At 41.5% G+C, this 19,233-nt stretch overlaps 1 protein-coding gene across 4 annotated transcripts in view; it reads right to left on the minus strand.

Annotated features, from left to right (window-relative positions):
* MAPKBP1 (mitogen-activated protein kinase binding protein 1) overlaps nt 1-19,233 on the minus strand; it is a 97,548-nt gene that overhangs the window by 3,909 nt on the left and 74,406 nt on the right. For 2 of the 4 annotated variants that reach the window (XM_064713911.1, XM_064713910.1), the window contains exons 21-30: nt 18,299-18,424; nt 11,750-11,898; nt 10,988-11,037; nt 10,210-10,446; nt 9,224-9,393; nt 7,477-7,622; nt 6,884-7,054; nt 5,911-5,989; nt 4,058-4,368; nt 2,209-3,270 (exon numbers count right to left, since the gene is read on the minus strand). In XM_064713911.1, coding sequence (XP_064569981.1) covers nt 2,209-3,270; nt 4,058-4,368; nt 5,911-5,989; nt 6,884-7,054; nt 7,477-7,622; nt 9,224-9,393; nt 10,210-10,446; nt 10,988-11,037; nt 11,750-11,898; nt 18,299-18,424 — 2,501 coding nt within the window. The remainder of the gene's footprint in view (nt 1-2,208; nt 3,271-4,057; nt 4,369-5,910; nt 5,990-6,883; nt 7,055-7,476; nt 7,623-9,223; nt 9,394-10,209; nt 10,447-10,987; nt 11,038-11,749; nt 11,899-18,298; nt 18,425-19,233) is intronic. The other 2 variants (XM_064713914.1, XM_064713912.1) reach the window with 1 other exon arrangement.

Consider the following 19,233-nt stretch of genomic DNA (forward strand, 5'->3'; position numbering starts at 1 on the left):
AAATCCTTCCATCTGCATCCTTTGATCCTAAATGTGGAGTCTGAGGACAGGGGGCTTCAGTGCAATCTAAGATTCTTGATTTCTGCCCCCCTCCTTCCCTCCTTATGTTTGAAACCCAGCTGTTTCTTCTCATTTCTCTTTTCTGGATTTCTCCTGTGATCATTGTTTTTATGCTGGTCTCAAGCTCTGGGAGGCTCCAGTCAGGAGAAAGATCACAAAACCTAATATAAATGCTTAAGTAACAGGCATTTTCTGCCTCTCGGGTGTGCAGAGCAGAGCTCTTCAGAAACCAGCAGAGAATATTAAACACAGCAACAGTATCGAGCACATCTACAGCATCTCAACTGTAGCTGTCAAAACTAATAAGTACAATGAAGTCTCTTTATTTGCAGCTGTCATACAAGCAGGAAGTGGAAGGACAGAAAAATTAAGTGGAAATCCAAAGCAGCAGTGCAAGTCAGAAGCAGAACAAGTCTCTATCAACAAGTCTCTATCAAGTTTAGTTTTCATCTAAACTGCCACATTGTGATTCCCAGAAGCCACAGTAAGTTGTTCACAGCAATAGCCAACTTGGATCTAAAAGGCTTTTCCAGCATCTACCACTAAAAATCTGGGAAATGTGGTCTGCAAGAAGCTTAAGGCTGACAGCTGCCTGCTGAGAAAAAAAAAAAAAAACAAAACACTGCAATTCACAGTGCTGTATCATTCTAACTCACTAAAGGATGCTGTTAATGTTAAATATTCTGTCACGGTGTGTTATGTCTTAGGAGTTGTTAAAAAAATAAAATCAATACTGAAAATCTTTATCTGTGCTACCTGTGTTAATTCTGCAAACTGACCAAAAGCCATTTGCTATGTAGTCTGATTCACAAATCTAGAAAAGAAAACTCAGCCTAAAGAGCACAGACAACAACAATTCTGCAGTAGAATGTGATTCCACAGCTTCAGGCTGCATCTGGTGCTAGAAGAAACCTCACCCCTGTAGGGGGAGGGTCTGAAAATTTCAGTTGCACTCACTATTCTTCAGGGCAGCAACAGTATGATAACTGCAGGTCCTTTGACAAAATATCACATTTCCTGTTTTACATAACAGTGCTTCAATCTTAAGGTGTTTGATCTCTCAAGAAATGCAAAAAGAAAAAAACCAGTGCATCGGAACTAGATTAAACCTTCTGCAATGTTTTGGTGCAGAAATATTGTCCTTAACCATATTGTGCTGTACAATTCCAATGAATGGTGCAACAGCCTGGCACCACAGAAGGTAATTGATCACAGGATTACAGAGCTATCCCTTCTCAGATATGAGTAAGAGCAACATAACAAAAGGGATAAAAGCTGTATAGTCCCTTCAGGTACAAGCTATCAGTGCAGTGGTTAACATTCAGCTTTCTAATGCACAACTCAGAAAGGTGTATTTCCTTTCTGACTGTGACACAAAAGAAAAACCTCAGGAGATGATGTGGAACTAAGCAGTGCCACAAACTCTGCCACTGGAGGTTTTCCTGCCTTAGAGGACAGAATTTCTGCTTCAATTTGAACTTATCTGCTAGTTTTCATTTAATTGAATTACCTTAAACTGAGACCTGTAACAGATCTTAGAGCTGTTTTCAGCAGGTGGAAGTTTTTCATCTTGTACCTTTTTCTCCAAACTAGAGATAATCCAAAAATTAATGCACATTTTTTGTGTTCAAACCCTGCACATACTCAGTTTGCAGACATGTCCTCAAAGCAGAGTGATAACAGCACAAAGACCTGCTTGCTCTCACAGATAGCTACAGCAAGGAGCTCACTTTCATGAACTTTATCTCATAGGAGAAAATTGTATGCAAACCCTTCTGGACCCTGCACACCTGCATATTAACAAAGGAAACTTTGAGCTGCCTGGCATAACTTCATTGTCAGTATTACCTGTGTTTGCTTGGTTCTTTAGCACATATTGGCCTGTACCTTCATTTGCTGGCCAAATGTGCTCCAAGAGAAGGGTGGGGAATGTGACCCATGTACTTCAGGGGATTCCCACCATATCAGCTTTTAGCATTGACCACAAAGAGGTTTGAACCCCTAGAGGTAATTGTACAGCTAAATCACTAAAATCATGACAATTCTGAGGTCTACAAAACCAGCTAAGGAGGACTGTCAGACATAAGACCCAGAGGAAATGGAAACTAAAGACTGAGAAAAAGATGTTAGATTGAAGAAGTGTCTCACCATTGAGGGGATGGTTTATGGAACGAGACAGGTGCAGACAGGACGAGACAGGCCAGAAGCTGGACGTAAAGAAATGTGATGGGATCGTGAGGCGGTTCACAAAGACAGGAGACAGAAGGGGGAAGATAAGAGATGAGTATCCATGCACACCTGAGACCTGTGCCGAGGCAGTTATAGCTGTAGGAGACCTGGGCCTGATGGGGTCTAGTGGGCAAAGTCCAGGTTGGCTGTCTAGCACACAGGCGATGCCGGTGATCCGCTCCCTGCCCCTGGGCAGTGTGCTCTCAGGAGAACTTAGCTGCTGGCCCTCTGACACTTCCCTCACTTTTAGACTAGTGACCCCTGGCTCATCCTGGCAATCTGTCCTTGAGACTGGATAATCCACTGGGGTCTCCTTAGCAAGCCCTGTTGAGACCTCTCTACCAGGAACCAGAAACCCAGCAGTTTGATTCTCCCTCTTGGAGGTTCGGACCTCAGGAAAAGAGGGCTTCTTTTTAGAGGCCCCAGCAGGTGACTGTGGAGACTGTGGCTCAAGCAGGGTTTTTGCTTTGGTAGTGGGTGAGAAGGAGGCCAGTGTGGGTCTATCAGGCAATGGTTTGGGAATGTCAAGAATCAGATGTGCTCGGTTTGATGATGCCAACTTGCTGTGGAAGGACTTGGGAGATGAACAGTTTACAACTGGCTGGAGTGCAGGTTTCACTGGAACATTTTCTTTCACTGGCAGCTTAATCTTCTCAGCATCTGATGTGGAACTAAACTGTGTCTTCTCTGTCACTGGAGGACTAGTCCTCCCATCAGTCAACATTTCAGTGGAGCAACCAAGGTACAGATTTTCCCCTACAGATACGCTCCTTGACATCTTAGCCCGGAAGCTGGTTGTGGGGTTCATGTAGGACTTTGGTTTTGCAGCCCTGACATCTTTGGCCAGCAGAGCACCAGATCCATCCATCTTCAACATACTGGCTGATAACACCCTGCAATTGTTAGGTCTGGGATCCTTCTCAACCACCAAAAGAGTCTGAGGACGCTGCTTGGCAGAGGATATCACTCCCGGACCCTTATCTGTGAAAATTAAGCAGATAAACATACCAAAAATAGACAAGAGCCTGCAGTGAATTCCTAAATTGGAATTTAACATGGCTCAGCTCAGCCCCTGTGAGATGTGTTCAGGTTAGTATCACCAAGCCTCAACAGCTTTCTTTTTTTGCCATCCTTCATCCTGCTCAGACAATTCTGCTTTCCTCATGAGAGAGATTTGTTCTTAACATGTATGGTCAGAAAACCTTGGACCACTGTGACTCTTAAGAGAGAGGCCAGAAGATGCCGGCAAAAACTGATATGTGCTGTTGTGGTGATCATGTGGGGTTTCTTTTTTGGTTTTTTAAACAAATTTTAAATTTATTAACGGTGAGCGAGTTACTTGTTTCAAAAATAGAGTTATTTCGCTCAGTGGGCATGGATACAGTAAGCTCTCAGTTACTGTCTCTTCCCTCTTTCTCTCCTCCCCACCCTGGGGAGCTTCAGTCTTAGCTTGGAGCAGTCACCCACAGCAAGGGAGACTATTTTTGCAAATACTTCATTTCACCCTTGCCAGTGCTTCTCCCACAGATGTCAAACAAATATCAGAGACTGACAATTAGAAGACCGGCATCTGCATTACAAAGTAAAAATATTAAATAATATTTAAAATAATAATATTTAAAATATTTTCCCTTGACAGGCTAGGAGTTAGAAGATATATAAAGCCTGTAGCTCAGAATGCAGAAAGGCAAGTTTAATTTAACTCCTCCACTGAGTTGTCCCCATTTCATTCTCAGGCTCATACCATCATTCCAACATGTGTCCTTACCCTCATGCACGAGGTCATGCACTGACTGTGCCTTCCTCATGACTGCATTCACAGGCCCTTCTGGAAAGGAGGCAATCACCCGTCCAGGAGCCATACCAGCTCTGCTGGGCTCCAAAGCTGATCTGCGCTTCTTCTGCACACAGGCAGCTCGATTTGAATTTACATGCTCCAAGAGCTGGCCGCTCTCCGATGCGTCACCAGGATGGCTGCTGTCATTTTTCAACAGGTTTGATGTAAACTGACTGGTCTGGGTTGGTGGCTCGATGGGCTTTGAAACCAGTGTCAGATTGGATGAAGAGAGTGACAGTTGTCTAAAGAACACAATAAAGAAATCCCAGTTAAAACAAGTAAGTGTGTTCCCCTGGATAGACAGGAACATGCATTAAGTTTCTCTGGAATTAAGAACTCATCCCTGTCTGGACTTTTGTGAGTCAAAAATACCCTAATCTGTTACCACTTAATTCTACTCAACCCTGCAAACTCTGGTCTTCAGGCACTTGACTAGAGACTGCAATCACAGATAGCATTGAGTTGCTGTTTCCAGGGAGGACACCATAAAAAGTGAAGACAAAAGAGAAGGAAAAATTCCAGGCATAGGAGAGACTGGGCAAAGTCAGGTCAGGTGTTTTCTCTCAGCACACGTTACTAAAATTTAAATCTTTTCAATTCTAAGATAACCCTGAGAGGAAGTAAATATGCTTTCCTAACATTATGAAAGCATAATTACTAGGAAAGATGGTCAGTATCTCAAAGAGGAAAGCCTAATTTCCTCTTCCTCTCCACCTAAGACAAACACAGTGGGCTTACTTCAGAAAGGAGGCAAGTCCCAATCTGGCATGTTTAAACAGCTGAACAGATTCAAAGCCCAGAGATTTTCATAATCAAAAACTACCTCCCCTGTTACATCTTTAGAGCACCGGTGACTTCCTTCACTCATCACTGCAACTCTCCAGAAGCTTACACAATAGCTAGCATTGGTTTTCTTCCCAAATATACATGAATTGGACTAAGAAGCATTTGTGACAGCAGCAACAGCAGCTGAATACAGCAATAACAAACAGATTTCCCTACCATACTGAATCTGGACACAGCTGATGAACCTTAGAAGATGTATTCAAATCTGCTTAGTCCTATATGATGAAATTCCTTTGAACTAAGATTTTAGGTTGTCATTTTAGAGGAATACAGTATTTGTGTGTTTTAAAAATTTATGAACCCAAATCAACAAAAACATTGACCTAATGCTTTAATTTTTTTAAATTTATTTGTTTGTTGGGATTTTTTTTTAAAAACGAGGAAAACCATTTGCAGAGGCCTTTTGAAGTGCTTTAGTGTTGAGGGAATTTTGGAAGAATAATAACCCTGTGAGGCTTTTTGTGAGACACCATAACACCCTGTGAAGGCATGGGACCGAGAAACAAAGCTGAGTAAGAAAGGACTGTAAAACAAAGGAAAAGTTGACAAATCTACTTTCATTGTCCAAGCTGAATGAAATGCAAAAGAATAAACAGAGCATAAACAGTGAAGAGAAAATTAGATTATTAGTGATTCCTCCAACTTAATCAACCAAGGCATTAATCATGAAACAATTAAGCATGTTGTTGAAAGAGGGAAAAGAACAAACAATAGTGTTACATTAGAATAAATAGAACAGCTAAAGTGATCCGGGATAACCCGCCCAAATCACAAGAGTCTGCAAACAGCCTGCCAAGGCCTGTGCTAACACTTTGCTGTGCCTAGGCACACCAAGGCCAGAAGTTTGTTCAGCTATTTTCACCCAGAACCTAGCATGAGACCTACTCATATTAGTATAAATACACAGACAAAAATACTCAAAACAAGCAGAGCCATACCTGAGAGCCGGGGACTGGGAAAGAAAGCGAGAGGAAATGCTGAGGGTTTCGGTTCTTTCCAGATTCCTACATGAGCCACCTAAAAATTTTGGTTAGAGGAGAAAGAAAAATGAGCAGTTTATTTACAGAGCATTCTCTGTAAATTTTCTTATCATAGAGACTATAAAGTGTTCCCTGATATGCAAGGGGATTTTTTTAAGCTAAAGCCACCGAGAATGAAATAATTGTATTTCCTTTGCCTTTAGTGTTCTACTTAGATTACTCTGCCTTAAGCTGCTACTCTCCCTAAGGGTACGCCTCCTCCTTTTTTGCTTCCCTTTGTGTCCTATCCTGCCTATAGGACTGTGAGGCACTGGCATGAAGCAGAAAACAAACCCATCAAATAGGAAAAAAAATAAAAGAAAAAAAATAAAAGGAAAAAAAAAGAACCCGAAAAACTCACGTAGCTATTGCTGCCTGTAAGCATTATCAGTTCTAAAAATATATGCTTTGTTCTGGAGTTGGTCGATAAAGGCAAACCAGCTCCTTTGCCACTCTGATGTCTCCTCTTAGTCTCTCTCTCCACCCAGCTTTTCAGCCTTTTCTTTTGTGACACTGGCTATGCCTTGATGCACCACTAGAGGCCACTGCGTGTCACCTATGCGGGGCGAACGCGCCGCCGCTGCCTTCCTTTGCAACCGGGAAAAACAGTCCGGGAGCAACGTAACAGCTCTGTAGGATTCCAGGGACAATACTTAACACAAACTGACACTGAGCCCAGTCTCATCTACACAAATTAACACACGGACCGATGAAGTTAACAGATGCTAACTCTTCTTTAAGCCTCTTACACTGTTTTCCATTTTTTCCCCTCTCCCCATATATGCAGACATGCATGAAAGCCTAGCAGAACTTAAAGCCTGTTTTGGTTTATACAGGAGAAAAATCAGAAGCGACCTTACAAAGTCTCCCCACTGAAAATATAGAGATGTACCTTTATCATCAGTGTTGCTCAGGGTCCCAAAATGCTCCTTGAGGAACTTTTCCTGATCAGGTATCTGAGGAATTTCTCCCTCAGGCATGCTAGTACCCACATCCTCCTCTCCTTCTTCTCCCTCCAGGTCTGAAACACCATCTACGCTTAGAGGCTCAGTGCCTTCAGAATCTGGGAAAAGGCAAAAAACCCCCAGTGCTGTAAAAACTAAATCGGAGTAACATTAGCCAAATTAAAAAAAAAAAAAAAAAAAACAAACCAACGAAGATGCCAAATTGAACCTAGAATATTAAAGTTAGTCAGCATTATATGCAGTAATTCTCTAATCTACTGTATCTTACAAACAGCATAGCCTATGGCATAATCAGTATTAAGCCTCCTTGGCTAGTGAGGTAAGAGAAAGTCAAAGGTGCAAAAGGAAAGAAGGAAAGTCCACCAACTCCTGCTTCCACAGTGGCTTCATTGAGGTGTCTGTTTAAATGCCCCTGAATCTGTACAGCAGTGCCAGTGTGACTAATAGGAGTGTAACCTCAGCTCAGCTCACTAAGAGCTCATATATAAATAAATATATTTATAATGGCTTTGCATCTTACCTTCATTCGGATGGTCTGGGCTGGACAGACGACTGCTGCTGTAATCTACAGAGCAGGCACTGTCTGGACTGTGTTTGTCTGGACATCCATTGCTGTGATAACCTCTACACAGCTTCCCATGGGGCAATGCTTTTACCTGGAACTCACTACAAGAGAGACAGGAAGATACAGCAGTAGAAGACATACTTGTTTTCATGTAGAGAAGCACATTTTAACATTAACACATTAATAAGGCCTTACCTGTGTTAGTAATACCTTTTATTACAAATGTAAGGCTTTAAAGAGAAAAAGAAGTTGATTTCTCTCATCATAATACAGTATATTCTTTGCATTTCATTAAGCTTGGACATGGAAGTCCCAAGGGGACTGTCTGATTTTCTGGGCGTTGTCAGTTCCCATGATTACCAGGCACCAGCAGCACCCTGCTCTGGCTTGATTTCCAGTACAGGTGAGGAAAAAATGTAGAAGTTTACATGTTGAAAAAGGGACTAGAACCAGGCCTACACCTACAGGACAGAAACTCCAGTCTGCCATAGATTTAAGCTCTAATACACTTTTTTTCCCATGTTCATGATCTGCCTCTTTGACCAAATTCTGTGATGCAAAATATACAAGATTCTGGCTTTGAGAAAGACTAAATTACTGAAGAACATCATACAAAAATACAATCTTATATGAAAGGGTTACTGATTTCTGTTGTGATTTCATGGAACTTATTTTGTCAAATGTCATCAGCACTGTTCTTTTGCCTGATGCTTAAGGACTTCCATTTTTCACTTTTTTGAATACTTTGGTTTCAAACTCCAAGGCAAGGTAGGATGCAGAAGTCAATCAACAACTGAATGGCAACTACTCCTGGCAGCTCCCATACACTGTAAACATTGCCATGTGTCCAGTCTGTATCCAACATCACTGGAGGGTCTCCCTTTCTTACATGATGGAGCAGCACATGGCTCTACTCCATCCAAATGTTATCATCACAAAATTAAAAATGAAAAATAAGCTAGGTGAAACCTTGCAGCCCCAACTACAAAATCTTGGCATGCACCCTTGCTTGAAAGTCTGTCTAAAGCTATCAGCCCTGCTCTCTGTAACATGACACAAAACAAAGGAAATTAAACAGCTACTAGCATCAGGTTAAGAGGGGAAGGGAAGAACAAAATTCAGGGAAGAAAAATAAAAGGGAGCACACAAAAACTAAATTATGTAAAATTAAAACAGAAGAAACAGCAGAGGAATAAAAAAGGTCTCCACCGTCTCCAGTGTCCTTTTCAATTCCATCTGTATTGAGCAATTCATTCTATTTCCCACAGAAGAGTAATCACACACTACATTTGCTAAATTCTTGCCCAATTTTCATAAATAAGTGTCCTGTCATTTCTCCTGGGTAGGCATTTCACTGCCACATATGTGTCACTGTCGGTGAGTTTTCCAGCTTCCAAGTTTTCCCTTGCTATTTTCAATCCAGATAAGGGAGAAAGCAAAAAGGCTACTCTCAAGTTGTTTACTCAACAAAAAAAACTTGGAGGAGAATGTTAATGTGCAGTTCCCTCAGAGGAAAATTACGTTAATGGTGCCTTCTTCATAGTTTCACATTCCTCTAGCATCCATCTGACATAAAACTCTCAACTAAACATGTCTGACATCAATTAGGCAGTAAGTCAAGTCATCAAAGTTACCACACAAGCTGCAAGAAAACCAGAACAGAAACATCTGAGCCATGCACAGCAGAGAGATTATTTTTAACCTGCTAGAGTCTGTGGGATGGATTTCATCTTGCTCAGGGTAGATTACACATTCCTCACTCTCAGAAGGTTCCAGTTCCTGAGAGAAAATCCCTTCTTCACAAGACACAAGACGAATCACTTGGGGTCGTGCACAAGACCCATTATCTTGGGGAGGTATTGAGCTGCCAACCTGGTTTAATTTAAAAGAGAAAAAACTAGATATTACCAGTGTTTTACCTTACATCAGCAAGTGCTGTGCAGGGCTAGAAAGTATGCATTATAGCATAGAATATGTTCAGCAATCTGAGATCTGACAACACAGAAATCCTATGTCTTTTCTGTTCCTTATTTACCAAACTTGTCAGACTATTGCTGTACTTTTCTGGTTTGTTTCCTGCTTGCAATTCCCTGAAGTTCTTTGGTAAAGTACTCTTTGATCACACATCAGGAGTGTAAGCCATGTGGCAGCAGGTTCTTCCATTACCTTCTATAGACTGATCGGACAATTCACAAAACTGGGCCATTTCAGCTCAAAAATTGAATTACTGCACACAACAATCTGAATCCTGTTCTCAGTCACACAGTTATAGGGGAGGCAAAACTTCTAATGAAGCTAGGCACTGGACAGACTGCTACTGGAAAATAGGCACTAGCTTTCTGAGGATGAGCACACATTACTTGCTGCAACCCATCAATACAAAGATCAAAGAGAATTTACTCATCCAGCACAGCCAACACCTAAGGGCATCATGTGAGCTGCATTCCAGTGGTTACTGGAGTCAAGAAACTGCATCCCAGCAGAGTGAGCTAACAGGTTACCAAATTTTTACACACCTGTACCTCCAAGCTCAATTTCTCAGCTTGTTTTTGACATAAATATTCAAAGAGCTAAAAGGAAACATGAGGTCTTCCTGTCATTGTAGTAGTAAATGTAGGTAATAACAAATAGATGCAGGAGAGATGCACTCAGAGTGGGTTCCCCTCCTCAGAGCAGCACTGCCCTTACTTTGTTGACGTGCACAGGAAGGTCAGTGTGCTCTTCTCTGTCGTCCCCATTGCTGTTCTGGGACAGCGAGTCTCGGCTTGGAGAACGGGAAACAGAGAAGGACTCCAGCTGCCGCAGGTCGAGCATGGATTTCACCGTCATCTCTATGCTGCTGCTGGGCTGCGACCAGCGGCCCCGCTGCCGGGGCACCTTGCTCATCGGTGCCTCTGAGCGCTGCATCGCCGCTATCTCTTTGGCCTGAGGGAAATTAAAACACAGACCGTCTCAGAGACTGAGCTTGGCTGATGGAAAAACAGGAGAAAAAACACAAGAAACACAGAAAAATATAATTATGTCCATCTCAATAAAAGCCTCAAAACTGTCTAAGAGACAGTCTGAAAGGTACCTTTAATCATAAAGCATCAAGTAAAAATTATACTTTTGTTGCTGCTTCTTGCACAATTGAACAGTTAAATGTCTTGCTCAGATCCAAGTATGTGAACAGCTTCAGCACCACATGAGATTCAGATCAAAAATTAACAGAAAAAAGCATAACATCTGATGGAAAAAGACTGATGTAAAAATCCCAAGTGCAGCTCTAGACTCCAAACACCCTAGTCTCTGAAACTAGGCTCTATTTTACCATCTCTAAATCATTCTTCAGAGAGAGGCTTCTCAATGGTTTCCCACTACAGCTGCACCTTTCCCACATGTGCAAATGCATATTTTAATCTCTCTGGGAATTTCTCCTTCAGTTTCCTTGTAACAAGAAATACAGTCTGAAGGTTTAATAACTCACCCTCCTCATTTCCCAGTGGGAAAGGCTTCTTGAGAGGGTAAGGTCTGGATCTGCAAAGGTAAAGAGATATGCAGCTAGTTGATATCCTGTACAGCAGTCCAGCTTTTGAACAACCTCTTACTTCATCTTTCAACAAAGGTAGTATTCCTACACCTTTTGAACCACTGTCAACACATGCTTTCCCACTGACTACCCAAATCATTGTATCAAAATTTTAATGGAGACATACAGTTTTATGTAAGATTTCCATTGAATCAGCAGACCACTGCAGAACTTGCCACAGTGCAGTGCACTCCCAAAGGCTTGGGAAAAAAAAATCTGCTCCAATACACTGTACCATCTGTGGTAAAAATACATCAAATTAATAACAGCAATCTCTACTGTAAGTTTTATCAGACATCTCTAAAATCCTCTCTTTTGAGGAGATCTCTTGATCTCTTTTGGTTTCTGCAGAATTTTAACAGCTTGTAGACTCTAGCCCACGAAACTAATTCAAAATTTCTTTAGCCAGTTGGAACTAGGAAGAAACTTGCCAATTTAACATCTGCATTTCTAGACAGAGAACTCTGAAATGCACCCCTCTTCAGATGCAGGAATGTGCAGCTCCACATTACCCATTGGTATCTATCCATATGCTTCTGCTTTGGCCTGTCTCTTTCTGCCCATACCTTGTTATCCCTAAGCCAGTGTCTCTCATTTTGTCCTCCCTTCACATTCATGTCATTTTCCTCCACTCTGCTCATGTCCCTCTCCCCTTTATACCTGAGTCTCTCTCAGTGTTGCAGTTGGACTGAATATGGAAAGACTGCAGCCCTCGTAACTCATCTTCATCATTGCCTTCATCTTCACCATCCTTATCGCTGTCTGATGAGAGGGCAGGCACAGAGGACAGGGCAGAGATGGACTCATGCCTGGAAGGCAGGAATTAGAAGGAGTATTATGGTTTATGCACAAACTGCCCACCATTTCAATCCTTACACCAGTTCTCCATCCATATTCAGGAGGCAGTCTCAACTCTCTCAAAGAGTCCTTGCTCTAGCACAGCCCACCTCTGAGAAACAGGGCGAGCTAAACCCTGCACAATGATTTGCAGACCCTGCCACAACAATGTTCTCATACACATGGAAGGCTGACAGAAATCAGAAGTCAACAAGTGTGAGAAAGCCAAATGGAATGAAACTGGGCCTTCCATTTCAGACTCTGCCAATTGATACGGTCAAGATGGTAGATTATATTTGAAAGGCAAATATTTTTCCCACCCTTAAGCATTTCTTCTCTGGAACTGATTTCCACATCAAAAACGTCAGAGATAGTCTCTGTTTGAAAGTAACTGGGTTAATAGCAAATTATCCCATAAGAGACAGGTTCATTTCAAGGATTGCCCCAGGCAGACCCCAAAGGCACAGCCCACACACCACAAGAGCACCATGCTGACTATTTTAACTTTCAAGCACAAGGATCATGTAAAATGTATCTTGCACAGATCTTTGGTTTAAGTCAATCAAGGCAAGTTTTACCACACACACCTCAGAGGCACTCCCAGCATAGAATTGCCACCACCAATCAAGGACACTCAATAACATCAAATTTCACTCTCCCTCTTTCTTCTCCTCTTCCCTTTCCTCTGCTCACTCCTTCTGTCCACAGACTCAAATGAACAAATAAACTTTGGGACAACAACTGAATAAAGAAGAATCCCCAACAAACACATCTGAGTAGCCCCCACTCCATAGCCTTGAGCTAGAGTGCCAAACTCATCATAAGTGACATTTATAGGATATCACTGGTGAGTGTTGAGTGCCAAGCATTATTCATGAAATAAAAATAGCTCATCCACCAAATACAGAGCAGTCTGGCAAGGGATCAACTTCTCCTGCAGCTGACAGATCACAGGCAGTATTGAAACGTGGTAAGAAGCAGTTAAGGTATTTTAATCTTTTCTCTTCCTGTGTAATGGCAGAACATCAATTTCCATTTCATTATGAGTAATAACCATTTCAGATGAGCTTTGAAGTGTTCTGGCAAAAATAAAAGTGAAACTGACTGTAGCCTAAAGAGTTCTTAAGTGAAGAATTTTCATTTTGGTCATCCACATCTACTTTTGACATTTGAGTTTATCAGTCTCTCCATCTTTTCCACTGTCTCCTTGTATGCTCATCTTGTCACTCTCAGGTTCTTGTGTCTAAGCAGAGGAATCCTGACAAAGCCCCAGAACCCCAGTATGTCTGAGGTTATGCCATGTTTCATCCAATGATATATATTAATTACATTTATTCATGGTAGGCAATATTAACTTTGTATCAGTAACTTTGATAGCATCCTTCTGCTTCTGTTCATCATGGTTGTTTGAGGAGTTTATTATGACAAAAGGGTTGGATTATTAGACCTTTAAACATCTAGCTGGTTGAATACCTCACAATGATGAGGTGATATGGCAAGGCAAGATTATGGGTTTGCCAAGCTCCTATGTGTACTGTCATTGGTTTAAATGGAGAAGGGAGGATTGCCATCCATGTGTTACATGCTACAAATAGAAAGATGGCTCCTGTCCATCAGATGGTGACTGAGAAAATTGGTGAGGGGAGAGTGGAATAGTATATTCCAGTGTCCTTAAAGTAGCAGAGTAAGAGAATGCAAAGGATATAGAAGTCAGATGGGTTTTTTCATACTTCACAGGAAGTGATAAACAAGTTATGAAATAACATATTTGATATAAACATAAGGTCATCTTGCATTATCCCAGCAAAAATTCATGCCCCTCTTCAACATCCTTCTTTTTACAACTCAAGTATGCTTTTCAAACTCAGTTCTGTAACTTGAAGGGAGACAGATGAATGAATGATATTTTCAAAATGATCCTAGATCCCTGGCTTGAAACTGAGATACTCCTGAAATGAAAACTAGCTTCACAAGGTCTTGAGTGTTTTAACTGTTGTTCTTGCCCAAGTCAACCCTTCTTTTCAGACTTCATTAATTCTCCTTTCTTTCCCTGCCTTCCCTCATGTACTGTGGATTTTCTCCTAAGCCCCCTGTTGCACACATCTCCTCAATACTCCTCCTCAGTTCTTTTTCATGCTTCAATGGGAGTCAGTGTAATGTTCAGTGAGTTTTCAAGCACAAAAGCTGTTTCCAAATAAGCACAACATGAGAGCATTTTGAAAATTAAGGAGTAAGACTTCTGGGGTTTGCTGAATTCCTCCCAAGAGCCAAACCCCAAAGCATCATTATACCAGAATGAATGTTTCAGAGTAGCTATTCCAGAATAGCATGTACAAACATGTCCAGTTCTCAAGATCCATGTGACTCAGAGGAAGTGTTTCAATTGTAATAATTCATCTTTGCTAAGGAACTATCTCATTCTACTATCATAGAATCACAGAATCATTAAGGTTGGAAAAGACCTCCAAGATCATCAAGTCCAACATTTGACTTAGTATCACCATGCCCAATTAAATCATATCATGGAGTGTCATGTGTACTCATTTTTTAACACTTCCAGGGGTGGTGACTCAACAATTTTCCCTTGGGACCCTGTTCCAATGCTTAACCACTCTTTCAGTGAAGAAACTTATACTAATGTCCAACATGAACTTTCCTTGGCACAACTGGACGTCATTTTCCCGTGTTCTATCGCTAATTGCCTGTGAGAAGAGGAAAACTCCCAGCTCACCACAACCTGGATCTTGTTCTATACAGGTCAGCAGTGCCAGTTGCTCTTCAGCTCCCAGTTTTTGAAGGGTCAGACAGTACAGTGTGAATGGAAGGGAAGGACCTTACATTAGAAAGCCTTCAGTACACAGTATAGACTTAAAAGTGCCACATGTCATTATGGAGCGCTAGTATTCAGACAAGTGATAATAGGTACTCTGCATGCTTTTGTACGACCTGAACCAAACCCTGTTTTGCTTTCTCAAAACAAAACAAAGCAGACAAGAATGGCAACTATCCATTTAAAGAGGTATGTCATCAGCATTCCCACTCTGATCTTGTGCTACTTAAACCATCAGCTTTAGGGATGTACTTATGAAACTGTAATATCCTGGGTGTTAGGTATCACCAGCAGATTAAATCCTCCTGCTTCCCCCTCAAATGCTGAAGTGCTTTAAAAGGAAAGTTGTTCTGCTTTTCCCCACAGAAGGATCCCAGAGTTCATGCACTGACTTCAGAGTTTCCCAAGTGTTATAATTGCACTAGTTCATCACAGACTGAGGCACCATTTCTGATAAGGCATCAAGAGCCTGCCCCATTCTAAGCCCTGGAAATGGCACAGCTTTCCTGGACTGGACAAGACCCACTGAGAATTTGATAAGGAGCTATTCTTTCCTGATATATCTGACAGCACACAGTACTTCTTCAGTGTACACATATAACTTTTAGACAATTTAATTTGGATTTTTTTTTTCTCCTGCTGTTTATACTGGAGAGTCAAGGAAAGCCACAGATAAAGTGATTTTTAAAACATGACTATAAGCACTGCAAACATTCCTCAGTAAAATCAGCTTAAAACTTGAGACAAGCTCTTCTAAACTATAAATGCATACTTGGATCAAAACCAAAACCCTACTAAATGTCCTTTACAAGATTCCTTCACTGAAAATATAAAAGCCTTAAAACCAGAAAGTACCAGCAATATCAACTGAGTACAAGTTCTATTTTCCCAGACTATCAAACCTCCTCATGTTCAGGGGAAAAAGCACACATCTGCAATTACCACAACCAGAGGTAGAACTCAAAGGCTCTCAGGCACACTATGGAGAACTGTGGGTCTAACAGGTCAGAGCAATTCCAAGGTAATACAATGTCCCATAAAGGTGAGTCAGAGAAATCATTCAGAGGAGAGACACTTTGGTCTCTAAAAATTATTGGAGGGACTGAAAATGCTGGGACTCTTCAGTTCAGAGAACAGGTTGGATAAAGAGAGCTTATGAAAAAGGTTTACAAAACCATGGGCACTACCAATAGCTGGCTGCAGAACAAAAGATCACCAGAGCTCACAATATTCAGAAGCAAACTTCAGACTTTCATGAAAACTAGTAGGAATGTGCTTTAACAGAGACAAAAAAGTCCTTCTTTCCACAGAGAGCAGTGAACTCCAGGAACTTCTCACCAAAGGAGGCTGCAGAGGCAGACAATATTATGAAGCTCAAAAAGAATTTATACAAACTCAGTGGACAATTGGTCCATGTGCAGATAGAAAAGGAAAAAGGTAGAAATATACCTCCTAACATCCCTAATGTAACAATGGAGCATGAGGCAAATGGACCACAAAGGTTCATACAGCAGGGCCCACAGAGTTTCTCACTAAATAGCATCTTCCATTGCCAGGGTCACAGGCAGAATGGTGGACTTTGTGGAGCACTGGTTTGACCCAAAATAGCATCTTCTGTGTGTTTACACTGCTGATGTTACTCACCTGTGTCAATTCCTGCCCTGACAGTTTCAACTGGATAGACTATCCTGAATTGGAAATCTTCATCTCCCATTGTCTGTTCAGATCAATTTTGTCACCCCACCATTATTTTGATTATTCACCCTGTAATACACCCATACCATGATACTAGCAGAATGTGTTACTTCCCCCCACCAAATTCTAGCAAGACTGTTCTAAAGAAGATCTAATAGAACAAATGACTTATCACAAGGCAGGCACCTTTCTCATACTACTGCCAGTCTTTTGAGACAACAATTTGACACCACTAAGTTGCAACTCTCTACTGCAACCTATACAGACAGGCTTTGGAAACAATCAGAACAGGTACAGGACACCAAGAAAACAAATCTCACTCAAGTTCATTAATTTTTCTTCTCCCACCTCAATAATGCTGGTCCACTAGGCTCTTCTTCCATTGTCAGTACCAATCCAAAATGCCCTGGGAATTATGTATTTGCTGATCTCCAATGAGCACAGCAGACGATCAAAACTGAAAACAAGCTTTCAGAGCTGACAAGCAGATTGCAGGCTTGCAAAGAGGCTACCAAACAAGTTTACTGAAGTTCTGGGCTTGGCGTGGCACTAGCACCGCCCTTCAGCCAGCGTCTGTGATGGAAACAAGTATCACCTCACAGGAACAGGGCTGGGATTATCTGTCACAGGCTGAGCCTTGGTAGGGTAAGGCTGCAGCTGCTGGAATAATAGAGAGACTGCTATAAAAAGCACATTGCTTGACAGATCCAGAACTTTGGCTAGAAAAAAGGCTTCCTGGGTTTTCCCAGTATCGTTACTAAAAGCACTTACTAGACAAGACTCACTTCAGAAATGAGCAGATCAAGACTTTCCAAAACAAAACTATGTAGACAAACTGGTTACAACACTGCTTGCTCCCAAAGGGAGTGGGAAAGTCCTTGTGACACTCAAAAACAGTGTGGTAATTCCTCCAGTGCTTTGGTACTTTTATATCCAGAACTCCATGTGTAGTCATTTGGGACATAAGAACAAAAAAATCTACATTTACCCTTTTTTCCCCACTGTGATCTCATAACAGGACTCTCCCCTGCATTACTTACAGTCCAACTAGTCTCAGTTACTTACAAACTACAGAGAAACCAAACACATTCGACTAATAATCAAAAATATCTTGTCACTCTTGTTCTGTTTAAAAACAGAAGCACCACTTTTAAAAGAAAGGTCACTAGATAAATTTAGATCTATTCCACTTGCAGGCTGCAGTAATTTGTTTTGAGATATGTTGTTTACCTAGCAAAAAAGAATAATATTATTCAGCTAGCAAGAGCTTTTCCCATTTAATTTATTTTTGTATTTATTAGTCATTTTATAATTATTTTAGCTGAGTCTTTCACAGCCTCCAGAAAACAGTTAACAAAGAAACAGCAAAAGTGTAAGGACTTTTTTAGAATTATGATCAACATAGCCAACTCATAGAGCTCACAGCTATACTTCAGTACTGACACCACAGAAAACAGCTTTCAAGTTGCATTCAGCTTTGATCTAAACAACCCTTACTCATGAAGGATCACAGCTTCCCTGCTGGAATTCTATGTATCATCCTCAGTATTCCTAGGTGAAGTGCTTAATAAAGTTTCTGACCACATCATTAAACTAAATTAAGACACGAGAGGCATTGCATACATATTGCAATCAGTGAAGCACACTAAGTCTGTCTGGAAGATGCCAATCTGGTTTCTATATCCAAAGAAGGGGGGTACAAAACCAAATTCAAAAGAGAAATAAGAGAACTTTTGGAAAAACACTATCAGTGAAGACAGACAAAACCTTACAGTTGAATCCCAGTGCCACACTTGCACATTCCACTCTACACAGTCAGCCACCTGTTCTCAGTCTGCTCTGCTCACCTCATGAGTCCAGCTGCCTTGTGAGGAGGAGACTTCTCTGCCTGCTTCCCTCTCTGTTTCATGTCCGACAGTCGCTGCCGCATGTTGATGGTCATCTCTGAGCTCAGACGCCAGATGAAGATGCAGCTGAAAGAGAGAAAGGTGAGGCTGGAATCAAGTCTCAGTTCAGTTTATTGATACTAATTCCTACTGCAGAGACAAACTCTCATTGGCAGAGGCACACACAGAAACAGTTTCACAGAAACTCAACCCCATCACAAACCTCATGGTGAAAGGGTTAAACCTGCCTGTCAAAGCCTCCCTGTGAGCGAGAGCAACTGCAGAGATATTTACACAGACTCATCTCTGATCCTACACCTTTTTTGACTGTCTGACGAGCTGCTGAAGGAAATGCTGTAACAAGTCCCTCCGTGGTCAGCAGGATAACTGGAGCCTACAGATGTCCCTTGCATCCTCTAACAGTGGCTAAGATGAAGTCTCTGACTGCCCCTAAACCCAAAGGCAAGGCCTTCCTAATGCCACCATCCCAGGGAGTCTCTGTGCAGTATTAACAGTTAAGCTCATGTGGAAGCAGCAGGGTGCTTCTAGTATTTCACTTGGGACTCCCTAGAGTACACTTGCACAGAATCTACACAGTCATTAGCTCGGCTGGTCAGAGCACAGGGCTAATAACACCAAGGCCACAGGTCCAATTCCTGTATGGGCCATTCATTTTGGAACTGGATTTGATGATCCTTGTGGGTCCCTTCCAAATCAGAATGTTCTGTGAAATATTCTGTGACATTTGACTAAATTTGGTCAGTGAACTCAAAAGCATTGGAGAAAAAGAAACCAACAATGTGGTCTCATTTCATGAATTTCTTCAGAAATTCAGTTTAAAAAATATTCCTGATCATATTAAAGAATAATGCATCTCATCTTTAGCTATTAGAAAG

Source organism: Zonotrichia leucophrys, chromosome 5 (genome assembly GCF_028769735.1).
Source record: "Zonotrichia leucophrys gambelii isolate GWCS_2022_RI chromosome 5, RI_Zleu_2.0, whole genome shotgun sequence".
Taxonomy (NCBI): Eukaryota; Metazoa; Chordata; class Aves; order Passeriformes; family Passerellidae; genus Zonotrichia; species Zonotrichia leucophrys.